The sequence below is a fragment of the Brachypodium distachyon genome, chromosome 1 (assembly GCF_000005505.3).
Source record: "Brachypodium distachyon strain Bd21 chromosome 1, Brachypodium_distachyon_v3.0, whole genome shotgun sequence".
NCBI lineage: Eukaryota > Viridiplantae > Streptophyta > Magnoliopsida > Poales > Poaceae > Brachypodium > Brachypodium distachyon.
The window spans coordinates 61,267,741-61,289,591 of NC_016131.3; the positions used below are offsets into that span (position 1 = coordinate 61,267,741).

Below are 21,851 nucleotides of genomic sequence, written 5' to 3' on the forward strand. Positions count from 1 at the left end.
AAATAAAATTCTGAGGATTCTCAAGCCAGACAATACGCTGGGATCCCACTGCACGACTGTATGCTTTGCTGGATTGCTGCTCAAACCTCGAAAGAAGAGCGTCGGCCGTGCAAATTACAGTGGGCTCCTGGGCTTTTCCGGTTCGAAGCATTTGGATCTTAGACCACCGAAGGTACGTTAGTGCAGGCCCCATATACCAAAATCGGGCCCGTTTTCAAGCGATCCAAATGCCTCCGAACGGGATGCAACGTTCTAACCGGTGATCGGGTCGCCTAAAAGAAAACGTGGTCGGGTTTCTGTCGATTGTTGACTCCATATAACCCATCCCAATCCGGGGATTCCGGGGGAGACAGAACAAGAGAAGGCCACTCTGCCGGCAGCGAGGCCTGCTCCTCTTCCTCCGGCGATCGCCTCCGTCACCGCTGCCGCTTCCGAGGAAGATTCGGTGAGCCTTGATCGAATAATTGCACTTTTCTTCGTGCGGTCCAACCATTGCCTTCAGTTGCAGCTTGCTAGCCCTTATGCTGATGTAATCCCTAGGGTTCGGGTTCGTTCTCTGATATGGGAGCTGAGCTTTGCCTTTGTTGAAGAAAATACAGCGGCAGGTGGCCTGGTTCTGTGAGGTCTGAAGGCTTGGGGAGCAAACGGTATCGCTAGCGCAGGAGGATTATTCCATATACCGCGGGGTTAGGGGGGGCGGGGGGGCTGGGGGCTAGGCGTTGCTTGTACTACTGTACTACTTGTTTGGATACAGTTTGGACGATCCCCAATTGGCATAAACACTATGAATTATCAGAAATCCTAATACAGTTCTTAGGTGACAATACACCATAAGCATGCTGAGTAATTAGGTAATTTCGATGAATATTTAATCTAGAAAAACAATGTGTAAAACATGTAGCATATTATATCATGCAAACTAGCCAAATTAAATAGCAATGCATATCAATAAAACTCATCTAATTTCACAGCATGAATAATAGAACTATTAATCAAAATCAACAAGAAAGAGCAGATTACGTACGGTGTTGTACTCTTTTCTTGTGTTTGTTTGTTGAGGTCGGTGACGAGTCCGGCGGCGTCGATGTTCATGCCGGCAGCAGCAGCAGCCTTGACTACCTCCTGGGCAGCGGCCAACGCCTACGCTTGCGCCTGTGCAGCAGCAGTTGCCTGGGCTTGGAGTTGCTGTTGAGTTAGAGCGGCAGCCTGAGCCGCGGGATCTCCGAGGTCGTCGGCCATTGGTGATGAAGATGCCGACGAAACAGGGACGTGAAGAAGCGAGCAGTCGCGTGAGAACGCTCCCCAAAAACCTTATCGACCGTCTCCCGGGCAGGATCTCGAAGGTCGGGGTTCTGGAGGCCTGCTCTCCCGACGATCTGTGCACGCAGTCGACGGGATGGAGTAGCATTTGGTGGCGAACGGCGAGATTGGGTCGTGGGCGTGATGGCTAGGGTTGTGGCGTGGTCCGTCCGGAGGCCGCGGTCGTCTTATTATATAGGCACGCAGGCGGACTTCGGTTCGGTTTACGAAACCATAACAGACTCCGCAATTATCGGGATTTGTTACGCGTCCGCAACGGATCCCGACTGCCAAAAAGATAAGCACGGCTTGAACTCGATCCACGAAACGCGGCGCGTCGTGACGAGGCGAGCGGAGGAGGAGGAGCGCGTGTGGGGATTTCTGTTGCTCACTTGCTCAAGAGGTGAGAACCAACATACCTTATATATTGATCCAACTCCCCCTAAACTAGCAAAGTGGGACTATTCCCACTTCCTCATCCCACTTCATGAATGGGCTTTTGAGATTTTTCAGGAATTAATTTCAGATCGGGCCTAACCCAAAATTCCAACAAAGCAAGCTTTGGCAAGTTGGCATTGCTGATTGCTCCACAGAATGTTTGCTTGAAAAGCTGAAAAGAGATGATTTCTAATCTATGTTTTTTTGTTGTTCCCAACCCTAGATCTGTTATTCCTTATATTTTTTCTGTATTAAACTCTTTCGAGAATCAATTTCCAAATTGGTATGCAAGCAATTTAGTAGTAATATCTTATAAGTGTGCCTGCTGGTGGTACTAGTTCCGTCGTCTTTTCTGTCTTTGTGGAGCCTGTCCCCAAAGGAAAGATATATTTCTTGTAGATTCGATGTGTTAACATTAGATTAAGGCTCCCATCTTATTTGTTTGTACCGAAGGACACAGCTGGATGAGTAAAGGACATTTCAACTTAATTTATCATTAAAAAAAATTGAGTAAATTTAACAGAATCACCCTTCTCACGGAGCACTAGTAGATGTTAATTTGTCCATAGAATCACAATTTGTTTGTCTAATTGTCTTAGTCTACCCAAAACACGTGTTTAATCTTCTTTGACACTATTTCTTACAGGTGGGGCCCGCACGTCAGGCGTCACATCTTTTTCATCAGACCCCTCGTCTTTTTCTTTTTTTCCTCATTGCCCAGCCGCTCCCCTGCTGCCCGCCACGTGCCCGCCGGCCAGCTGCCCGCCTCGCCCCGCCGCCCGCCACACCGCCCTGCTGCCTGCCTCGCCCCGCCGCCCGCCCCGCCGTCCCTGCGGCCCGCCTCGCCGCCCTGCTGCCCGCCGCGCGCCCGCCCCTACCGCCGCCCGTCCCGACGGCCTGCTCCCCGCCACCCGCCGTCTGCGGGCGCGCGCCGCCTGCTGCTTCGCCCGGCCGCCCGCCGTGCTTCCTTGCTGCCCGCCCCCCCGCCGCCCGCCTCGCCGGCCTGCTGCATCGCCCGGGGTTGGTCGGCCTGCTGCCTCGCCGCCCGCACCACCGCCTGGGTCAATTTCCATGGCCAGTTCAAGAAGAAGAGTAATGAGGAAAAAAAAGAAAAAGACGAGGGGTCTGATGAAAAAGATGTGATGCCTGACGTGCGGGCCCCACCTGTAAGAAATAGTGTCAAAGGAGCTTAAACACGTGTTTTGGGTAGACTGAGACAATTAAACACAAAAGTTGTGGTTCTGTGAACAAATTAGTATCTACCAGTGCTCCGTGAGAAGACTGCCTCAAAACCTGTGGTTCTGTGAAATTTACTCAAAAAAATTGCTCACTGACATCGGAAAGACATCTTCCCTATGCAGGCTATGTATATCAGAGTGAAGCGAAACAAGATCCAACAGAGACATCTTTAAACATTAAACAAAAGTTGTATTCATTAATCGACCAGTCTCCCAGTAATCAACGACTGATCTTGTTGGCAACAATGATGTATTGGATGATTCACAGTCATTGGCAAATCAGAAGGTATCATTGCACTGACATAAGCATATATTGGATTGTATATGTCTTGCTATAAGCAAAAGGTGTGATAATTGTGGACTCACCAACAACTTTTGTGATTATATTATTGGATGTGAATATTTTGTGTTATTGCAGATTTATTATTTCTGAATGTCCTTCCTGTTCTACAACTTAGTCAGTGTTATCTGTTTCTGTTGCAGGTTGAAAATGATGCCATTGTTGCATTAACACTAAGAAAATGTTTTGTTCTATTCTTACTGCTTAACAGCATTACTAGTTTAGTTTTGAGCTCAGATTTAGTTTGATATTATGCTCTTTAACTATACGCGATAGATTGTTTGTGGTTGCTATCCAGGCTTCTTAGTTGTAACTGTTGAGGAAATATCTATTTTTGTAGAGCATGAAATCTAATATGGCAACGAGTATTGTCATCAACTGCCTAATTTGTAAAGGTGCTTCAATTTCCTAGCAGTGTTTCATTTCTTGGTGACTTTGAAGTTTATCTGGGTAACTTTCTTTTACTCTGATATCATGATCCATGAATCTGCACTGCACGAGAAGTACATTTTGTTACTTTTACTCGTGCTCACTACTTGCAAAAGAGTCTTGATGCTTTGGAACAAAATCAGGTATAAATGCAAGTGGTAGCTAAATTTCATCTTCTCCACCCACAAATACAATGATAGGATCAGGCCACGGCCAAGCACATATCTTGATGATTGCCTTTAATGTCTAGCTTATAATGTACCAGGGACTGTACAAACAGAATGGATTATTTAGTGCATCTTGCAAGTGTTATATTCCCCCATTCATAACCATGGAAGTTCCATGTGTCTGTGCTTCTGTCTAAAGATTGGTGAATAAGAATAAGCCTTTCAACCGGGTTCTACATATCCTAGCTGCCCCTGTCAAGAGCTGTTGCAATATCTGGAAAAGAGCCTGACCGTTTATCTGTTCTTTCATCAGAGAACAATCAGTTCGAGGATGTTTTCATTGCAAGGCCAGAAGACTTCACATTGCCCTCATGATGCATACGCTTTTGCTTCTGTATTATCTTATGATGCCTGTAAGGTCTTGTTTCTTTTACTTTGTGACCGTGTAGGTTACTGGATTTGTGCAGACTGTTGTTAAGGATGTTGGGCAACGATTATGCATTGCATTAAGTCGATTTGACTGCCTTACCGATCAGCGGTTGCATATCTCTTAACAATTTCGTGCTTATGATCCCACTAAACACACCTGATTATTTTACGTAGGGGGATCAGGGTGAGATGAATATTTTTTTTTGGTGTACATAATGCGATAACCATGCTATTTTTCAGATAGTAATAATTGTTTGCTGTTACTGGAGCTTGGCTGTTATGCTGAATCACCAGGCTCTATGACTAGTAGAGTGGTCCTTGTTTCTTAGGTCAATTATCCACTTCATTATCATTAATCCATTGTGCAAGAGGACTATTGAAACATGGGAGTTTAGTCTTGGATTGTTTTCATCCAAGGTCGAGCTATAGCTTTTGGGGATCTCTAATTGGTGGACGTCCTCCAAGAAGCGAACCGGCGGATGAATTCCGATATCCCAGTTTTGGGCTGTTGGATTATTATTTTTTGCCATTTTGGCAACTTTTTATTTTTTGTTCCCTGGCTTTTAATTTTTTGAACTTTTACTTTTTATTCAAAGGTTTTAATTTTGAATTTAATATTTTTAATTCTCATTTTATCTTTATATTTTGATCTTTTAATTTTCGAGAAGAAAAAAAGAAAAAAGGTACGGCCTGGGGTCGGCAGCATAGCTAGATCCGACCACGCGAGGTGGGGGCGGGAGTGGGGTGGGGGGGGGGGGCCGGAAGGGGGAGCCGCGCCGGGCCATGAGAGCGGAGCGCGAGGAGGAGGTGGGAATGGGAGGCAACCGCCGGGGGAGGAGAGGGAAGAGGCCCCTTCGGTCCTCTTAGAGACGGATTGAATTGGTGAATGAGCGTCAGGGAGGGATCTCGGTAGCTTTCTGCAAGCTTGAGTTAGCATGGTTAGTCTTAGATCTCACAACAAGGTGACCCATATGTAGCCACCCATAGATGGACATTGAGGTGGCTGACATGTGGGTTCCATAAGAAGCTAGCCTACATGCAGCCACCCAAAGTATTGTGACTAAACACTCTTTCCTGCGTCAGCCTAGGCCTTTGGGCGAAATGATCAAATACACAAGACCTGCAACCTAGAGGTTTCAATTTCAAAACCTAGTTAACCCAACAAATAATCCCAAGGAGCATAGAAGTGAAGGGAGTTTTGGAGTATAATGTATGTCTAATCCCTGTCTCTCAGCTTAGACTTTTGGGTTAACTGGTTCAGTGCATGCAATTCAATCATAATGTCCGATTCCTCTCTATCAGCTTAGAGTTTTGGGTTAAAAATGCAACATCTCGTTTTCTACTGAAAATGACAAGAGAGCTCTTGGTCCTGCTTTTACTTCATAAAGCAAGGAGCGACATATAGGTGTTAAATGGGGATTCCAGTTTTAGAGAGGATCATTAATTTCATACAGGATGAGTAAAAGCCGGCGCCCATATAAGCATACTTTTGGGATGTTTTGAGTGGTTGGTACCTCACACAAATTAGGAGGGCATGCGTCCCGGGTCTCTCACACAGCCGCGGCTGGTTGTCTCCTCGAAACACACCAATCCAATTCCAATCCATGAATCAATCGGCGGAGCACGGCACCAGCTAGGCAGCAAAACACAATCCATCTCATGTCATTTCTGCTGCTCCACTGATCGATCTCTCGCTTTCCTCCTGCTCCTTCTCTCTTGTTCGGTTGTTCCAAACAAACAAACAAACTCCGGGACGCCACCATCCCGCTAAGCTCGGTCACAGTCTTTCTCTCCGAATTTCCAGCTTCCGCCTCCGTTTTTAAGTGGAAACCGAGAAGCAACAACCTATAGTAGGGGGGGTACGGCACTGGAGCGGATTCATCGTCATCATCATCGGGCTTCAGGTAAAAGAGGAATTAAATGAACTATCTAGCGCTTGATCGATGAGGTTCTTATTTCTGTCGTCATTGCTCGAGGATTGTGTCCGGTTCTTGGCACGAAGATTCAGCTGTTCTTCCCATCCGTCCCGCCTAGCCCGGCTAGCTGCCTGCTGCTGCTGTTGCTGCTGTTGTTGCTGCTGCTGCTGCTATTGTTGCGGTCAAGCTGAGCAGCTTGGACTTGGAGATGACGTTCCTGTATAGATTGTTCCTTGCGCAAGCAAACCAGAAATGATTTGTTCTTTCCAATATGTATAGTGAGGTCCTTTACAATCATAATTGCCGTGCTCTTTGAATTTTCACTGAATCATATATAGGTTTTCTTTTCTGAATATTTTGAGCAGAACATGTTCTTCTGAACCTGTAATGGAATAGGACAAATAAAGCATTCTTGTATTTGCTAGAAATAAGAACTTTTGAAACTGCAATGTTTTTTATCTCGATAAGTCAAACTACAATTGTCTCTGTAGGTTGCTGAATACCTAACTTGCTAATTCTGCAAATGAACCACAATGCAGTGGGGTTAGCCGTGTTTTCGATGATTATGAAGATGCTGACTTCTTCATGCGATAATTGGGGAACGAACAGTCACTTGATGTAGCATAAACTACATAATGTCGCAAGAGAAGATGGTAATATGATGGGGAATACAAAATATCATTCCTTAGTTGCACCTGTTCATTTTGTACATCATCTAATCATTGAATACCGTACGTGTTTGCAGACCGTGTACTCGTCGAAAAGCTCAAAAGGGACACTGTTTCCTCTGCGATCAATGCTTGTCTTCTTCATTGCATTATTTGGTTTTTATGTCTGCTACTTCTCCTTTACTCAAGTAGATTTTGAAAATGAAGAAGAAATGACCGACGCCGAAGAACAGACAAAAGTTGTCTGCAGAAGACCTTCAGTAATTCCATATGAGCAGATGCAGTATGTACACTTTCCAAGACCTATGACCTACGACAGGTAAAAATAATAATTAAAAAGATAAGTTCTCTTCTGTTAATTAACCTTTTCATGTTTCTGAACTCTTGTACCATTATGTCGTAGGGGCGAATGCGCATGTACTCCAGTTCGTTTCTTTGTCATTGTGTCTATGCAACGGTCAGGTAGCGGGTGGTTTGAGACGTTGCTGAACAGCCACCCCAATGTCAGCTCAAATGGCGAGATCTTCTCGGTAAGGGAGAGAAGAGAGGATATCGCGTCCATCTTGAGGACGCTTGATAAGCTGTATGATCTGGATTGGCGCACCAGTGCAGCGAAAAATGAATGCACGGCTGCATTTGGATTGAAGTGGATGCTAAATCAGGTACGCTAGCATTGCTAAACACTTCAGACTGCTGACGAACTAACTTTTTGTAAATGCATTTGTGTGAGGACTTATGCACACATTCAGATTCATACTCAAGTAATTCAAATCTCACTACACACTTCGCTTAATTACAACAGCTATGATGATATTTTTAGTATTATGTTATTCTTGCTTGCTATTGAACTGACAAAGTTTAGGTTCAGAGTATAAAAAGATGGACTTTATGAAAGTGGTCTGTCCCATGTTTTGCAGGGACTTACGGATTATCATCAGGACATTGCTAATTATCTAAACGAAAAGGGCGTCATGGTGATATTTCTCTTCAGGAAAAATACATTAAGGAGGCTTGTCTCAGTATTAGCTAATGACTACGACAGAAATGTGAAGCAGCTGAATGGCACCCACAAAGCGCATGTTCACTCACATGAGGAGGCCGGTCTTCTCTCATTCTCATTCTCATTCTCACATGCAAATCAAACTATAAAGCCTTGGCCTTTTACCGTTGGACTCCATGCTCATCATGCCTTTTAAGTACTGGCATTTTGTTCAAATATTTTCTGTTCGGATGCAGGCTGAGATACTAGCAAGATTCAGACCGGAGCTTGACGTCTCATCTCTGGTTCTAAGCATCAGAGACGCCGAGCAGTCCATGGAATCTTGCCTCGTCCGCTTCCGCAGCACGCGCCACATGATCCTCTACTACGAGGACATCGTCCGCGACGACAATGTATTGTCTTGTATTTATATCCCGCGCGCGAACTCTCTGAAAGATTGAAATTCACCCCCAAATTCTATATATCTGGCAGTATTTTATTTTATTTTTGCGTTGCAGGCGTTGTCTCGGGTGCAAGAATTCCTGGGAGTCCCGGTGAGGAGGCTGTCCAGCAGGCACGTGAAGATCCACACAAGGCCACTCCCGGACTTGGTGGAGAACTGGGAGGATGTGAGCGAGACACTCAAGGGGACGGAGTTTGCTCATTTTCTAGACGGCGAAGACTATGTCAAGTGACCTGTTTTTGTTTTTCTCTCTGTTGTTGTTGGCATTGGACAAAGAGGGTTTGAAAGTTGTTTCTTTAATATTTTTTTCCTCTTGAAAAAACAGGAGCTTAATAAAGGAGGAAGAGAAAATAAGAGTTCCGGTTGATATGTACTCCCTCCTATCCATAATAAGAGTTCCCGTAACAAGTATCTCAGATTTTGTACTAACTTAGTATAAAATTAAAATAAGTCTGAAACACTTATTATGGATCAGAGGAGAGTAGGATGGAATATTTGTAAGAAGTTGGCACGTAGCCGGTAGCCGGTGCAGTTTCTGGAAGAAGAAAATACGTAGGCACCGCACCAAAGATCCGAAAAGGATGCTCTCGTGCTGGAGCAAAAAACCTGACCCTAGAAGGTCCTCTGAAAGGCTTTATGCCTTCTTTTCAAAACATTTCAGCTGAAAAGAAGGGGACTATATATTTGAATAAATCAAAACATGACTTCAGTTTTTGGAACAGGAGAAGTTAAGTTGTCATGCCGAGAACGGGGGCAATTTTGAGATGTGGCAGAATTTACACTACAGAAAATCATGCACAATACAACTATGCAAAAGCTCATTAGAATAATAATATATATTACTCTGTGTTCAACGGGTATAGTAAAAATTCAAAAGTAAAGTACTGACACTCAAAGTACATCAACACTAGCGTTCAGTTATGCTCGAGCTTGAGGGATACAGAGCAGTTTGAGACTAGGGAGTCAAGCGGTCCACCCCAGTCATGACGCCTAATAGGCTAACTAGCCAGGCTCACTATACATTGTAACTCTGTGTCGAATTTTAGGCGTGGCGGCTGTCACACCTTTGCAGTACCGGTGCGTCCGTCCATGTTTCCAAACATGTTAATACTCTCGTTGGCTCCAAGTAAGCTGGCACTGATTTACCAGCGGAACCCACCCACCCACCAAGTCAGTACTCATTGTGTCACCTATGAGATTTAAAGGCATTTGAAATTGAAGACAAACAATCGGTGCATTTAGTTGCGTAGAAGAAGAAAAAATTAAGGTACTTGTAAAAATTGCCAAAACATTACAATGTGAGACAATTCAAATAATGTCATCATTTTAAAATCTAAGGTAATTGTGAATATAGCCTCAGAATGCAAATGTAGGCACTTCTCAATATTGCGTCAGTTTGTTTAAGGCACTTTTGAATATAGCCTCAAAATGATCAGTGCTATATATGAGATGCTTTTTTTTTGCACAAACTATAAATGAGATGTCGAATCTGAAATTGAAGAAAGAAATCAGAAATTGGGTGAGGCTAGGCGTCAGCCAGATGATAGAAGAATCCCATCCACCACCCTCCTTGTCCTTGGATACACTTTAAAAACCAAATCTCGTCAGTTCGCTCATCACAACGTCAAATTCCACTCGACGACATTCTTTCTGTAAAGTTTCAAAAATTGAAAATTCATTGCAACATTTGTCCGTCGAAACTCATCATCCCATATGCAGCAAATCACAAACTCACGCAACATCAAAAATTCCGTATGCAATGTTTGTATCATTGAAACAAATTAAACACCGCGCAGCACACCCAAAATCGTTGTAACATAACGTCCCGTGTACGTATCCCAAAAAAATACACGCCATTTTGCAACATCGAAAATACAAAAACCCAATCCAATCGTTGCGTGTGCATGCTGCGTGCCAAGGCACCCGACGGATCCGCCAAGTGATACAGATCGTTCTCCTTCAACTATTGTGGAAGACATCAAGAGCCAATAAATCAGCCCAGCCAGAATTCAAAATCACATACTCCCTCCGTCCCACGTCAGTTAACGGGACGGGGGAATACTAGTACTCGACAAACAGCGAGAGTTTTTTGTATTCCACGGCGTCTAATCAATCAGTCAAACTGTCAAAGAGTTCAAGACAGACAACCGTATTTATTTTACGTACATCTTCCGCCCGAATGCCGTGAACAAACCGGAGAGGAAGTCCACACGACATTGACACATTGCGCAGCGCCGGCCCGGCCGGCAAGGAGGAGACAGAGCAGCGCGTTGGCATTTGGCAAGCTGACTATCAAAACACGGGGAACTTGACGAGCTGGTCCTCAGCGCAGCGGCCGCCCGGGGTCGGCAGCGGCGGGCACGGGACCGGGCTCGCGCCGTCAAGGCCCACGCACTGGTACACCTGGTACAGCTGCTGCGTCTCGTTATCCCCCCCACCACGGTTGCACTCCATTATCCCCGGCGCCGACCCGGTCGCCTCCCTCACGGCGTCCCTGATGCTGCTCACGCTGTACCTCCTCTCCTCCGACGGCACGACGTCCATTTCGCTCCAGAGCCCCGGTCAGCCACGACGTGACGTTGAGGGTGTCCGTAGAGTTGCAGAACTCCGGCCAGCACTTGGTCCTGGTGCTGTTGGCCTCGGGCCGGCACGCGGCGTAGTTGGGCCAGAGCCCGTGGATGCCGAAGTCCACCGCCGTCAAGACCCTATACCATAATTAGTGTTGGTTGCGGCTAGCTGCTGATCAAGACCCGACAAAGATAGCACGGCGCCCACGAGGACCGACGAAATTTGACAAAATGCCACACATTTCTGGTATCTTGGTTCAAATGCACATCTTTCATTTTTTTAGACAAAATAGCACAACTTTCCTTGGCAAGTTGACAAAATAACATTTTTTTTTTCATTTTTCAGTCCACTTTTTCAACATAGCCCCACATGTCATTTGTTTTTTGACCGATTTGCCCTCGGTTGATAATTGGGATTCCATCGAGATGGATCATCTCGTTCTCTCAGTTGTACACCCGATCGAGATGGTCAATCCCGACCAAACCGAATCCACCCTCTTGGACTTAGCTGAACGATAGCACTCGTTGGATCGGGAGATCACGGGAGGCGCGCGGTGTGTGGGGGGCAGCGCACTAATCTTGATCGGGCGGTCGGGCCGAGCCAGGGGAAGCTTTCTTCGCCGGGACGCGCGCCGGCCAGCGAGGGGTGTGGGAATTGAAGGGATGGACCGGGCGGCGCTGACTGCTGGGCCGGGGTTGGACATACCAATAATTTACGACGGCGACTGCTACGAGCTCGTCAAGGACATCAGCTCCGGCAACTTCGGCGTCGCGAGCCTCATGCGCAACCGCTCCGACGGGCAGCTCGTCGCGGTCAAGTACATCGAGCGAGGATAGAAGGTACAAGTACTACTGGAACACTAGCTCGAGCCCTCTCCCCTACTTGTTCCAGTGTTTCATCTTCCTCCTCTGTGGAATTAGAATTTAGTAGAACGCGTGTGTTGCCTGAAGATTGACGAGAACGTGCAGCGCGAGATCATCAACCACCGGTCCCTTCGCCACCCCAACATCATCCCCTTCAAGGAGGTCATCCTCACCCCAACGCACCTCGCCATCGTCATGGAGTACGCCTCCGGCGGGGAGCTCTTCGAACGCATCTGCAACGCGATCGAATGCCAATCCCAATCCACACCCGAGGGCAAATCGGTCCAAAAAAAACAAATGACATGTGGGGCCACGTCAAAAAGTGGCTTGAAAAATAAATAAAATGCTATTTCGCCAACTTGCCAAGGAAATATGTGCTATTCTGTAAAAAGAAAAAAGATGTGCATTTGAGACAAGGTACCAAAAAAAGTGTGACACTTTGTCAAATTTCCTGGATATGGACCAAGCATGCCGGGGCAAAACTGCCCGCCTCAAATTTAGATAATTAGTAAGCATTATTCATTAATATGACAAAGCTGAGAGAAACACATATTGATATATTATGGTCATTGGACCCTTCATGGTAGGAACTTGGGTATGCAGCAATATTGTTGTCGTACCAGCAACATGCATGGACAGAATGGACATACACGAGGCAAGTAGTTTAGCGAGCAACGTGAAGCAGGTGTACATGTGTGGAACTGTGGATGTGGTTGCTGGATAAGCTAAACACGCTTTGCTTAGTCGGTACTCCCTCCAATTCATAAAAAATGTCACCCACTTAATACGAAATTTGTACTAACTTAGTAGAAAATGGACGACATTTTTTATGAATTGGAATCAGTAAGTCAATTACCGTCAATTAGACAGGCAAGTTTCTAAATTGCACTATATATGTGAACTGAGCATATACCAGGTGGTCTGTTTTCTTGTGGTGGAACCAGCCCATCCAGATTCAAGTCACAGATTTGACGTGGGTATCATATTTCCTTGGATTATTCCAGAATTTAACCGGCGCTATTCTTTCAGTTGTAGGTGATGTACCCATCGACGGCGAGGCTTCGTCAATCTTTCAAGACCTGCCGGCTCGGTCTTTCGGAGGTGCTCGTGAGCGTAGGGTGTACCTATGTGTGTTCATAGGAGTGAGTGTACGCGCGTGTTGTGAGCGTCTGCGTTCGCAATATATATCCGTACAAACATTACAGTAAATTTAAAAGTTTTCTTTAAGGCATAGGCATACACTTATCTTGAGAAACTTCAATGTTTATTCTGTGGAGTAGTTTACTGCTACACTGGTCTTAGTTTCGAGGACCGTATAGGCAGAGCAATCATGTTTTGCTACTGGATGTAAATAAAATTGAACTTCTGCTACAGGATGTAATAAGTTAGAAAATGAGTTTCAATACAAGTATTGAAAAATGGCTTCAAATGTCAAGGGTGATTGATGTAAGGGTTTTTAGAACGTTACAAGGTTTTTTTTTCACTAACCTTAAACCTAGTGACTAAAGTTAGCAACGCATCTTCGATCATCAGCTTGCGCTTCTTTCCACTTGGTGTGTCCCGAAGCTCCAACGCCGCCGTCTGCAAGCCTGACGCCCCGGTCAATCAGAATCTCCTTCTCCTGGTCCTTTTGTAGTTCTGCCCAATATCGCAGGAAAGCACAAGCACGACAAATTAATTCCACGGAACCTCGATCAGTTTGTGTTCAAAACAAGCAGTGTTTGGGTTTTCCAAATGGCCCAGCAAACATCAGCTAGACCTACAATATGCACATTCATAGATAATACCAAATCCGGCAACCAACGAAAATAACGGGGAAAACAGTTGGGTCAGCGTTTGGGTTTTCCAAATGGCCCAGCAAACATCAGCTAGACCTACAATCTGCACATTCATAGATAATACCAAATCCGGCAACCAACGAAAATAATGGGGAAAACAGTTGGGTCTCATCTCAGCCCCCAGCAACTTACTAATAACACTCCACACATAACCTGCCGCAGCACCTCCACACATAACCTGCCGCAGCACAATCAAAAGAAAAGATGCCCAATATTTTCATTGGGAGGACAGAACTGGCATGTAAAACTTCCAACCCAGTTTCTTTTTTTCATACTTTCTCCGTCCAACAAAGATGTATCAACTTTGACTAAATTAGAATGCATCTATACACTAAGCAATGTCTAGATACATCCAAATTTTGACAATCTTGAGACATTTTTTTATTGGACGGAGGGAGTATTATCTTTGGTTGCAAATATTGTGCCAAATTAACCAATCCAAATTTTAATTTTTAGAGGCAGTTTTGCTTTCCATAAGTGTTTAAAAGATCTATCAGGCTCCCACCCAGATAAGTGAGAATACATACTCTTCACAATGAATTTACCAGTTTTGTTCAACAGCCAGTGGGATTTGTCCACTTCATGATTAGGAACACAATTACCCACAAAGTCTTCAAGCATATCTTTCTGAATGAGCAAGTCAAGGGACAGCCACCTCCTAAACTGAAACTGCCCTGCCAGTTCCTTTGGAACATCTCATGGACAGTTTTTTTTTGACAGCACATCTCATGGACAGTTATCTCTGAATTTTTGCACACAGCAAACAGTTCAGGGAAATTTTTTCCTTTAATGGGCCCTTGCCAATCCACCAATCAGCAGTCAGTTCTACAACCATTCCCAACTATCATCCTTCTCCCCTGCATGTACAGCTCTTTAAGTGTCAACATGGTTTTCCAAAAAGGTGAGTCTGAGGCTCTGGGTATAGCATGTCGAATGCAGAAATTGTCCCCATATTTGCTTGTGATAACTTGTTGCCAAACACCCTGCTCATTCTCTAATTTCCACCACCATTTACACAACAGGCTGATAGTAAGATATCTCAAGTTTTTAATTCCCAACCCTCCTTTCTTTTTTGGTCTACAAATCACTTTACATTTCACATGACTGTAGTAAACTCTTAATAGTACCTTTAAAATACATTGAAGGGAACCACCCGAGGGCACAGATAGATATAGAAACTGACAAGCATAAAACTATTGTTTCCTGAAGCAAACGAGTTCAGAGTCTCTGACCTACAGTTAAATGCATTAACCCTGATCACGATGATCCTACCACCATGTCATTCTGTAGCATCAGGGCAAAATTGATTCCAATATTCTAAAACGGGACATACAACAATGAAGTTATACAACAATTTCAGCAGTGTTCATTTCAATCTGACTTCTTGCGGGAGAACGACCTCCGCTCTGATAAAGGAACGATCACCTCACACAGGTTCCTGATCATGCCCATGTCATATATGTTATTCTTCACGACTGGCTCCTCGGCTGGTGTTCGGGGCCTAGAGAAGAACGTATTCCATTTGCTTGCCGGTGATTTCCGCTCTTCACCACTAACTGTGCTCACGCTCGCCTTCAGTGCGGCTGCGCTAGCTTTTGCCGCGTTCTCCTTTTTCATCCAGAAGATGTAGTCTTGCCATTTGAATGTCTGCCGGATTTAAGCAAGGTGAGATTCGGAAGAAAAATAAATAAATCCAAAAGGACATTTTTGTACCAGTCATATGATTGAAACATGGTTTATCTTTGTTGGGATTACTGATTTCTTACCCAACATAGTCTAACACTTTGTTTCTATTTGAGAGAGGCATAGTGAAATCAACCTGGTTAAGATGATTCATCTACAGCAAATCTTTCTTATTTCTTTTATCGGCAAAAAGATACGTTTGCTGATACTAATAGGAGATGGTACTTTGAACAATACATTTGGCGAATTATGAGCGCAAGAATAAAACTTCCAACAAACAGGACCACTATTTAAATGAAAAATATCGTCACTAGGGGACAAAAACATAAATATGCCCAACAAATATTGGGAAAATTACAAATAAAGCGTGTGGTAAAGACTTACCTCATTGGTTGTCGTATTTGCTAAGCAAAGATGTATATGGTAAGCACAAAACCCGCCAAGAAGCAATGCTATTATACCCAAAAATACAGTCAAAAGTATCTGTGTGTTATGCACAGCAAGCAACCACTGCAAAAGAGACCAAGAACTAAGTTAGATAATGGATAGGGTGCTGATTGATTTGAAGACTCAGCACCTTCCTCTACCATACCTGTGCGACATGGGGAAATAGGCCAGAGAATGAATTCTCAATGCCATAATAAACTGTCAAAATCAAAGGACAATTCATCAGGGATTGGAAAATACAAGTCAAATCATGAAGGGAGACATATATGATTATATAGTGCTTAAAATGAAATGGAAAAAACATATAAAGCTGCTCTATTGTTTTTGTGGCATTGTTCAGGTGACTTATCAGAAGTGTATTCAATCCACTCATATTCATGTACGAAAACAAACAACGGTAACATGGTAATAAATTTCACGAGTAGTTATATTAGAAGAATTTGATTATCTCATAGAACAATGGAACATAATGATTAAATACTCCCCGTATACGGTTAGGGTTTAACATAGCATATCAAGATATTCCTGTTGGACAAGAGGGCGAGCTCTTAAATTGGACAGAGAAGAACCTGTCAGTATGTAGACGACTTTCTTGTCTTTTAGTTCACCAGCAACAATCAAGCCAAGGATAAATGCTCCATACGCACATAAAAGAAAATGCCTATTATGGACAAGGAAGGACAAACATAAATAATGTGACGTCAAGGCTAAAAAAAACAAGGAGACAATGTAAATGGAAGTATAGCATAACAAAATCAAATCCCCTTTGGATCTGTGAGCTAGCCAGTAGCTACCGCACATTCATAATTTTTCTACTTATGATTCCAGACAGAGTGATATAATATGACAAAAGGCTACAACTAGACTAGGTGTTAAAATCAAGTGGCCGGTCAATCTTCCTTGACGGATGAACAGGCCAGCAGCAACTAAAAAACAACCCTCGCAACAACTAGCGCCCCCAGAACAGGCAGATTGAGATCCACTGCCCCGGCAGTGATCCAATCCCGAGCATCAACCTTAATCACCTCAACCAGCTGGCTAGCGTTTGGAAGTTTGGCATCGAATGTGCAGCCATTGTGGTGCTTCCAAATCCACCACGCAGTCAGCTGGATCAACGAAGAGGTTCCCTTGTAGAGAGCGCACGGCGTGCTCCTCTGGGAAGCCGCCCACCAGTCCATGAACAGTTGCCCGGCAGCCGGAATGGATGCGGTGGATCTCACCCAAGAGAGGATTTCGTGCCAAGTGATCCGCACAAGCAGGCACTCCACAAGGAGGTGCTGCATCGTTTCAGGTGCCTGGACACACAGCACCATTGGAGCATAATCCAGCATTGCTATATTTAAACAAATGCGCTTGGACAGCACATCACAAAGTATCTCTGAAATTGTTAATGGATCTTTACTCCTGTAAAAGACTGAATCAGTGGCGGCGGTCCATCACACCTTCAGACTGCATCACTTGTTCATTTGGCACAAATCAATCAAATGAAAACAAATACTCCCTCCGTCCAACAAAGGATGTCTCAACTTTGACTAAATTTGAATGCATCTATACACTAAGTCATGTCTAGATACATGCAAATTTTGACAAACTTGAGACATCTTTTGTTGGACGGAGGGAATATGAAGTATACGACCAAAGATAGTACTCCCTCCGTCCCATATTAAGTGACGAAATATTACATGTATCTAGACGCTTTTTTGGTATAGATACATCCATATTTGGGCAAATTTGAGTCACTTAATATGAGACGGAGGGAGTATATGATAATACAGTATTCTCTTTTAGAAAGTACTCCCTCCGATCCTAAATTCTTGTCGTTATTTTAGTTCAAATTTGTACTAAAATAACGACAAGAATTTAGGATCGGAGGGAGTAGTATATTTAGTCCGTAGCACCGCACAGGCAATGTGCTAGTAGTCTATAAGGCAAATCACATCTTCAGAATGTTTTCTGCTTTGATTTCAGCTCCCAATAAGTTGTGTACATATATCAATGTCTCCATGGTTTGTGTCCATAAATGGGATACAGATTGGGTACTAAGAGATAATGAAAACTTAGGAGTCTGTTGTGTAATAGTGATGAAAAACAGAGAGACAAAAGAAGCATCGAATAAAACAGGGAGATTTGTCTATGAAAGCTGGAAGGAGTCACGGGCCCTTGGGACTATCTATTTAGCCAAACGAAAAAGAAACATGGAAGAAGTAAAGAAAAGAAAAAAGAAACCCGAGAACTCACCAAACTAAAAAGGCCACAAAATAGCGAGTATTCTTCTCCCCAATGCAATTATTCTGTGTCAACACAGAAGATTCCAGTTTAAACAAAGCAAAAGTAATACGATCAGGCAATAAGTAACAAGAAAACGTACCATCCATCCACAGTGGTGATCAAATCGAGCAACACATCTATCACATATTCTACAGTGCTTTGCCCGGGCTGGTCTGCACATCAAGGAGATATCTTTAGGATATGAAATAAAGCTCACTGGTATGAAGACTACTCGGTAAAGAGAACAGTACATATTTATAACAGTCTTAGTACTAGCAAAGAATCATAGGAACTTCAAAATAATAGTTTATGACTATCCGTTGCACTTATGCTGGATTACCATAGTTAACTACTCCATATTTATACTTGCACAGTTACCATCAAATAGTACTTATACTAAAACTGAGGACAAGGACAAAGCGAGCTCTAGGAAAGCTCTGTGCCATCTTAAATTCCAGGATACATTAGATTTAGACTGTAAAAGTCATATTGCCAATTCCTTCCGAACCTTGATCCCACTACAACATTATAGAACATTACAAAGTAATTGAGCATTTGGAAAAGGAAAAAAAAAGATCCCACGAGGTCACGGTATTCTAGAACAATATAAGTGCAGAATTGAGGATAAAGTAATAGATATGTAAATTTTCATTTTGGTATGATTCCTGAGTCTATATTTTCGACTGAAAACTAATACTCCCTCCATTCCATAATTCTTGTCTCAAATTTGCCCAAAAATGGATGTATCTATTCCTAAAAAGCGTCTAGATACATGTAATATTTCGACAAGAATTATGGAACGGAGGGAGTACTAAAGAAGCTCTATGAAGCTCCGCGTCATTTTAAATTCTAGGAGAAATTAGATTTCGCATCTAAGGATCACATTTGCACGCTCCAAAACATTGATCCCATGTCAACATTATCAAGTGCATAACTGAGGAAAAACAACAGATTTTAAATTTCCATGCAATTATGATCTCCAAATATATAGTACCTTGATTTCTATCCAGCAATACCAAGATAATTACTCTCCAGAAATTAACCATAATAAACAGGTGCGGTTTACCTCCATTCAGTTAGACTAAGTACAACCATAAAAACTATTTTCTTCAATCATTAATAAACATACTTCTTGTAGCAAAGCATGGAATAACTCTAATTGTTTACACTTTCAAAATTTTACACATGTAACGACTAATTACTAGTAACACAAACCTGGTAAACTTGCATGTTGAACATTCTTTCTCTACAAAAATAATGTTGTCAAAAGGATAGGCAGATAGATATTGAGAAACGTTCTCAGAAGTAACAGTCCCAGGATCAGAAAAGCTAGTGAGGACAAAGAGTACAGCGCCAATAGCAACAGCGACAATGCTCAGGTACCTGCAAGAGCAAGATCTCTCATTGCCAAAAATGGATAAAAGAATGTCCCCACAATGTTTAATGGTAATAAGATACCTGTGCAATACACTCACATAATACCCAGGAATGTACTTGAAAGATGTCTGCACTATTATAATATATGTTCCCCCAATTATGGCAACATAAAAAACCTGCAGTTGGGAGAAAAAGTAAAATCACAAACAAGAACCTGTGTTGGATAAATAAGACAACATCTAACTAAAAACCTAATGGCTATCCTGCTATCAGACTCCAAAGTGATTACACAGCAAACAAAGTAAAAAATAAATAACAGAACATAAAACAGGTACAGGACAAATAAAGAGCTTCTGCGCAAAAAGCAAAAACAAATAAAGAGCTTGACAGAGTGATCTAGAATAGGGCAGGGTCCTAATGAAAAAAAATATCAGCACAAATAAATGGCACATCTAACTTTTTGGAACAGTGAGCTAACATGAACTTATAGCTGTTAACAGATTAGAACTTCCACAGCAACAGTAAGCTCCATATTTGACATGTGGTTTATTGGCTTGCCATGCAGGGTGGCAATTGTTTTATGCAGGCATATACCTTGAAGGGTATTAGACAAATAGCTATTTACTTATCTAGCAAATACTTCGTTATCAAACACAGGAAAATATAACTGTAAGAGGCACCACTAGGACACATGCATTATATGTCTGCGTCATAATTTATAGCAGTAACTCTAATATGCACTGTTCAATCAACGGAGAGATCCAAAAGTCAGATCAACAACTATGCCACAAGATTCGTCCATAGACCCCATCACTCTGTTTTCCATCTATGTCTAATTCCACATCTTTTCTTCCCTCACGCCACTTCTCCATAATTCGCACTCATTCAACTACGAGACCAAAGCAAATTCCATGCAGTATAATTGGACCAACATGACTCATGAGGTTTCACGCCGACCATGCACTTACATGCATCAGATGATAAACCGAAACAGGTATGGTCTTATAACATTCTTCAATTATGTTATGTTCACTCCAAACCAAACCGAATATTGAAAACACCACACCATACAATGTCGAGGTGCACCAGCAAAGAAATAGCTAGCACAGAGGCCCTTAACATTTTACACGATTGGGCACAACTTAATACTCCCCTCTCAATTGGCAACTTTTATCTTCATATCCAATTGTTCAGAAAAAAAAAAGAAGTAGAGTTATGCAACGCAGTATAAGTAACCATCTGTAGACCGAGTTTCAGAAATAAATAAAAAACATCTGTAGACAGCTAACCACCAAATCATTCATCAACAGTCCCAGAACTCCCTGATAAATGCAGTCGAGCACATTCCAATTTACTGAAGTTTCTACATTTGCGGATTCAACTCAGCATCAGAGAGCAATTCCCTATCGACCAATCCAGAGCAACAATTTGCCCCCATCTCGCATCACGTAGACGTAGCATCAAATCAAACCCCATAACTTCTCATGATATCAGCTCCGATTACAAACACCCATAAGTATTCAGCACCATGTACCTGCAGGATCGGGTTTGGGCGGTCGCAGCAATACTGCTCGACACCCAGCACGAGATCCCTGGCTCCTGTGCCGCACGTCGCCTGCACGAGCCGCCTGCACAAACGATTCCTCAGTAAGTATGAGCAAGAGGAGCGGCAGAGGCGGCGAGAATGGAAGGGAGGAGGCCTGGGACACGCACAGGAAGTGTCGGTAGGCGCCGGAGGTGAGAAAGTGGTTGATGCTCTGGACGAAGGTGCCTTCGAAGATGGGCCACTGCCCGCAGAGGAACGACACCACCACCAGCGCCGTCACGGACCCGTGGACCACCAGCAGCCACGGCACGTCCATCCCGGTTCCGGCGAACCCTCCGCGCCTCCGCGTCGGCTCGCCGCTCCGACCCCTCTGAGGACTGATTTGGATTGATCGAGTCAAAGGAACGCTTCGGAGTTCGTCCGGAGGAAACAAGGCCAAAACAGATGTTCCTCAGATTCTGAATCGTGGCTTTTTGAAGGTTTTTTTCCCTCAGATCCTTGGGATTTTGTGGGGGGACTTCATTTTGGCATGAATAAATTGCTGAACACTACTCGCTCCTTTTCATAATTCTTGTCAAAATATTTCATGTATCTAGACGTTTTTAGGAATAGATAATTTGAGACAGGAATTATGAAACAGAGGGAGTAGTTTTAAAAAAAAATATTCCGTATTATATTTTGAAAATAATTTTTTTCACAAATCAATACACTCATCTAAATACTCCATCCGTCCCATATTAAGTGACTCGAATTTGTCTAAAAATGGACGTATTTATATACTAAAATACGTTTAGATACATGTAATATTTCGGCACCTAATGAATAGAACTTCTAAATTCGTTAAAGGTGTTTTATGTTTATTTAGACCCTCCAAATTTGTTGAAGTCTAATCAAA

At 43.3% G+C, this 21,851-nt stretch overlaps 2 protein-coding genes and 2 long non-coding RNA genes across 7 annotated transcripts; 3 read left to right on the plus strand and 1 right to left on the minus strand.

Annotated features, from left to right (window-relative positions):
* Nucleotides 1-295: 295 nt before the first annotated feature.
* Nucleotides 296-4,439, plus strand: LOC112269904. 3 transcript variants are annotated; one of them, XR_002962146.1, is made up of 3 exons: nucleotides 296-445; nucleotides 3,099-3,261; nucleotides 3,459-4,439. It is a non-coding gene; the product is annotated as an uncharacterized LOC112269904 (long non-coding RNA). The 3 variants fall into 3 exon arrangements; XR_002962148.1 differs by having other exon boundaries at nucleotides 3,656-4,439; XR_002962147.1 differs by having other exon boundaries at nucleotides 4,225-4,439.
* Nucleotides 4,440-5,826: 1,387 nt separating this feature from the next.
* LOC100844743 (nodulation protein H) lies at nucleotides 5,827-8,771 on the plus strand. Of its 2 annotated transcripts, none has more exons than XM_014896520.2 (7): nucleotides 5,827-6,244; nucleotides 6,748-6,909; nucleotides 7,002-7,243; nucleotides 7,328-7,586; nucleotides 7,842-8,021; nucleotides 8,161-8,316; nucleotides 8,422-8,771. In XM_014896520.2, exons 2-7 carry the CDS (start codon nucleotides 6,892-6,894, stop codon nucleotides 8,596-8,598), a joined length of 1,032 nt encoding a protein of 343 aa, XP_014752006.1. In that variant the 5' UTR covers nucleotides 5,827-6,244; nucleotides 6,748-6,891; the 3' UTR covers nucleotides 8,599-8,771. The 2 variants fall into 2 exon arrangements, with proteins under 2 accessions (XP_014752006.1, XP_014752005.1); XM_014896519.2 differs by having other exon boundaries at nucleotides 6,796-6,909.
* Nucleotides 8,772-11,360: 2,589 nt separating this feature from the next.
* Nucleotides 11,361-13,202, plus strand: LOC112269892. Its single transcript, XR_002962124.1, has 2 exons — nucleotides 11,361-11,773; nucleotides 12,827-13,202. It is a non-coding gene; the product is annotated as an uncharacterized LOC112269892 (long non-coding RNA).
* Nucleotides 13,203-14,659: 1,457 nt separating this feature from the next.
* LOC100845121 (probable protein S-acyltransferase 17) lies at nucleotides 14,660-21,429 on the minus strand. The gene is made up of 10 exons (XM_003557811.4): nucleotides 21,124-21,429; nucleotides 20,945-21,038; nucleotides 19,492-19,586; nucleotides 19,249-19,416; nucleotides 18,134-18,206; nucleotides 18,004-18,056; nucleotides 16,335-16,426; nucleotides 15,911-15,963; nucleotides 15,703-15,828; nucleotides 14,660-15,282 (listed from the first exon to the last, which is right to left on the minus strand). Exons 1-10 carry the CDS (start codon nucleotides 21,270-21,272, stop codon nucleotides 15,007-15,009), a joined length of 1,179 nt encoding a protein of 392 aa, XP_003557859.1. The 5' UTR covers nucleotides 21,273-21,429; the 3' UTR covers nucleotides 14,660-15,006.
* Between the last annotated feature and the right edge of the window lie 422 nt (nucleotides 21,430-21,851).

What these genes read in the sequence shown, in the direction of transcription:
- LOC100844743 (XM_014896520.2), top strand. An exon ending in TGAAGTGGATGCTAAATCAG is followed by an intron (nt 7,587 to 7,841) that starts GTACGCTAGCAT and finishes CATGTTTTGCAG; the next exon opens with GGACTTACGGATTATCATCA. An exon ending in ACATCGTCCGCGACGACAAT is followed by an intron (nt 8,317 to 8,421) that starts GTATTGTCTTGT and finishes TTTGCGTTGCAG; the next exon opens with GCGTTGTCTCGGGTGCAAGA.
- LOC100845121 (XM_003557811.4), bottom strand. Translation starts at nt 21,272, where the DNA reads ATGGACGTGCCGTGGCTGCTGGTGGTCCACGGGTCCGTGACGGCGCTG. An exon ending in GGCGCCTACCGACACTTCCT is followed by an intron (nt 21,039 to 21,123) that starts GTGCGTGTCCCA and finishes TCGTTTGTGCAG; the next exon opens with GCGGCTCGTGCAGGCGACGT. An exon ending in GCCCAAACCCGATCCTGCAG is followed by an intron (nt 19,587 to 20,944) that starts GTACATGGTGCT and finishes TCCCAACTGCAG; the next exon opens with GTTTTTTATGTTGCCATAAT.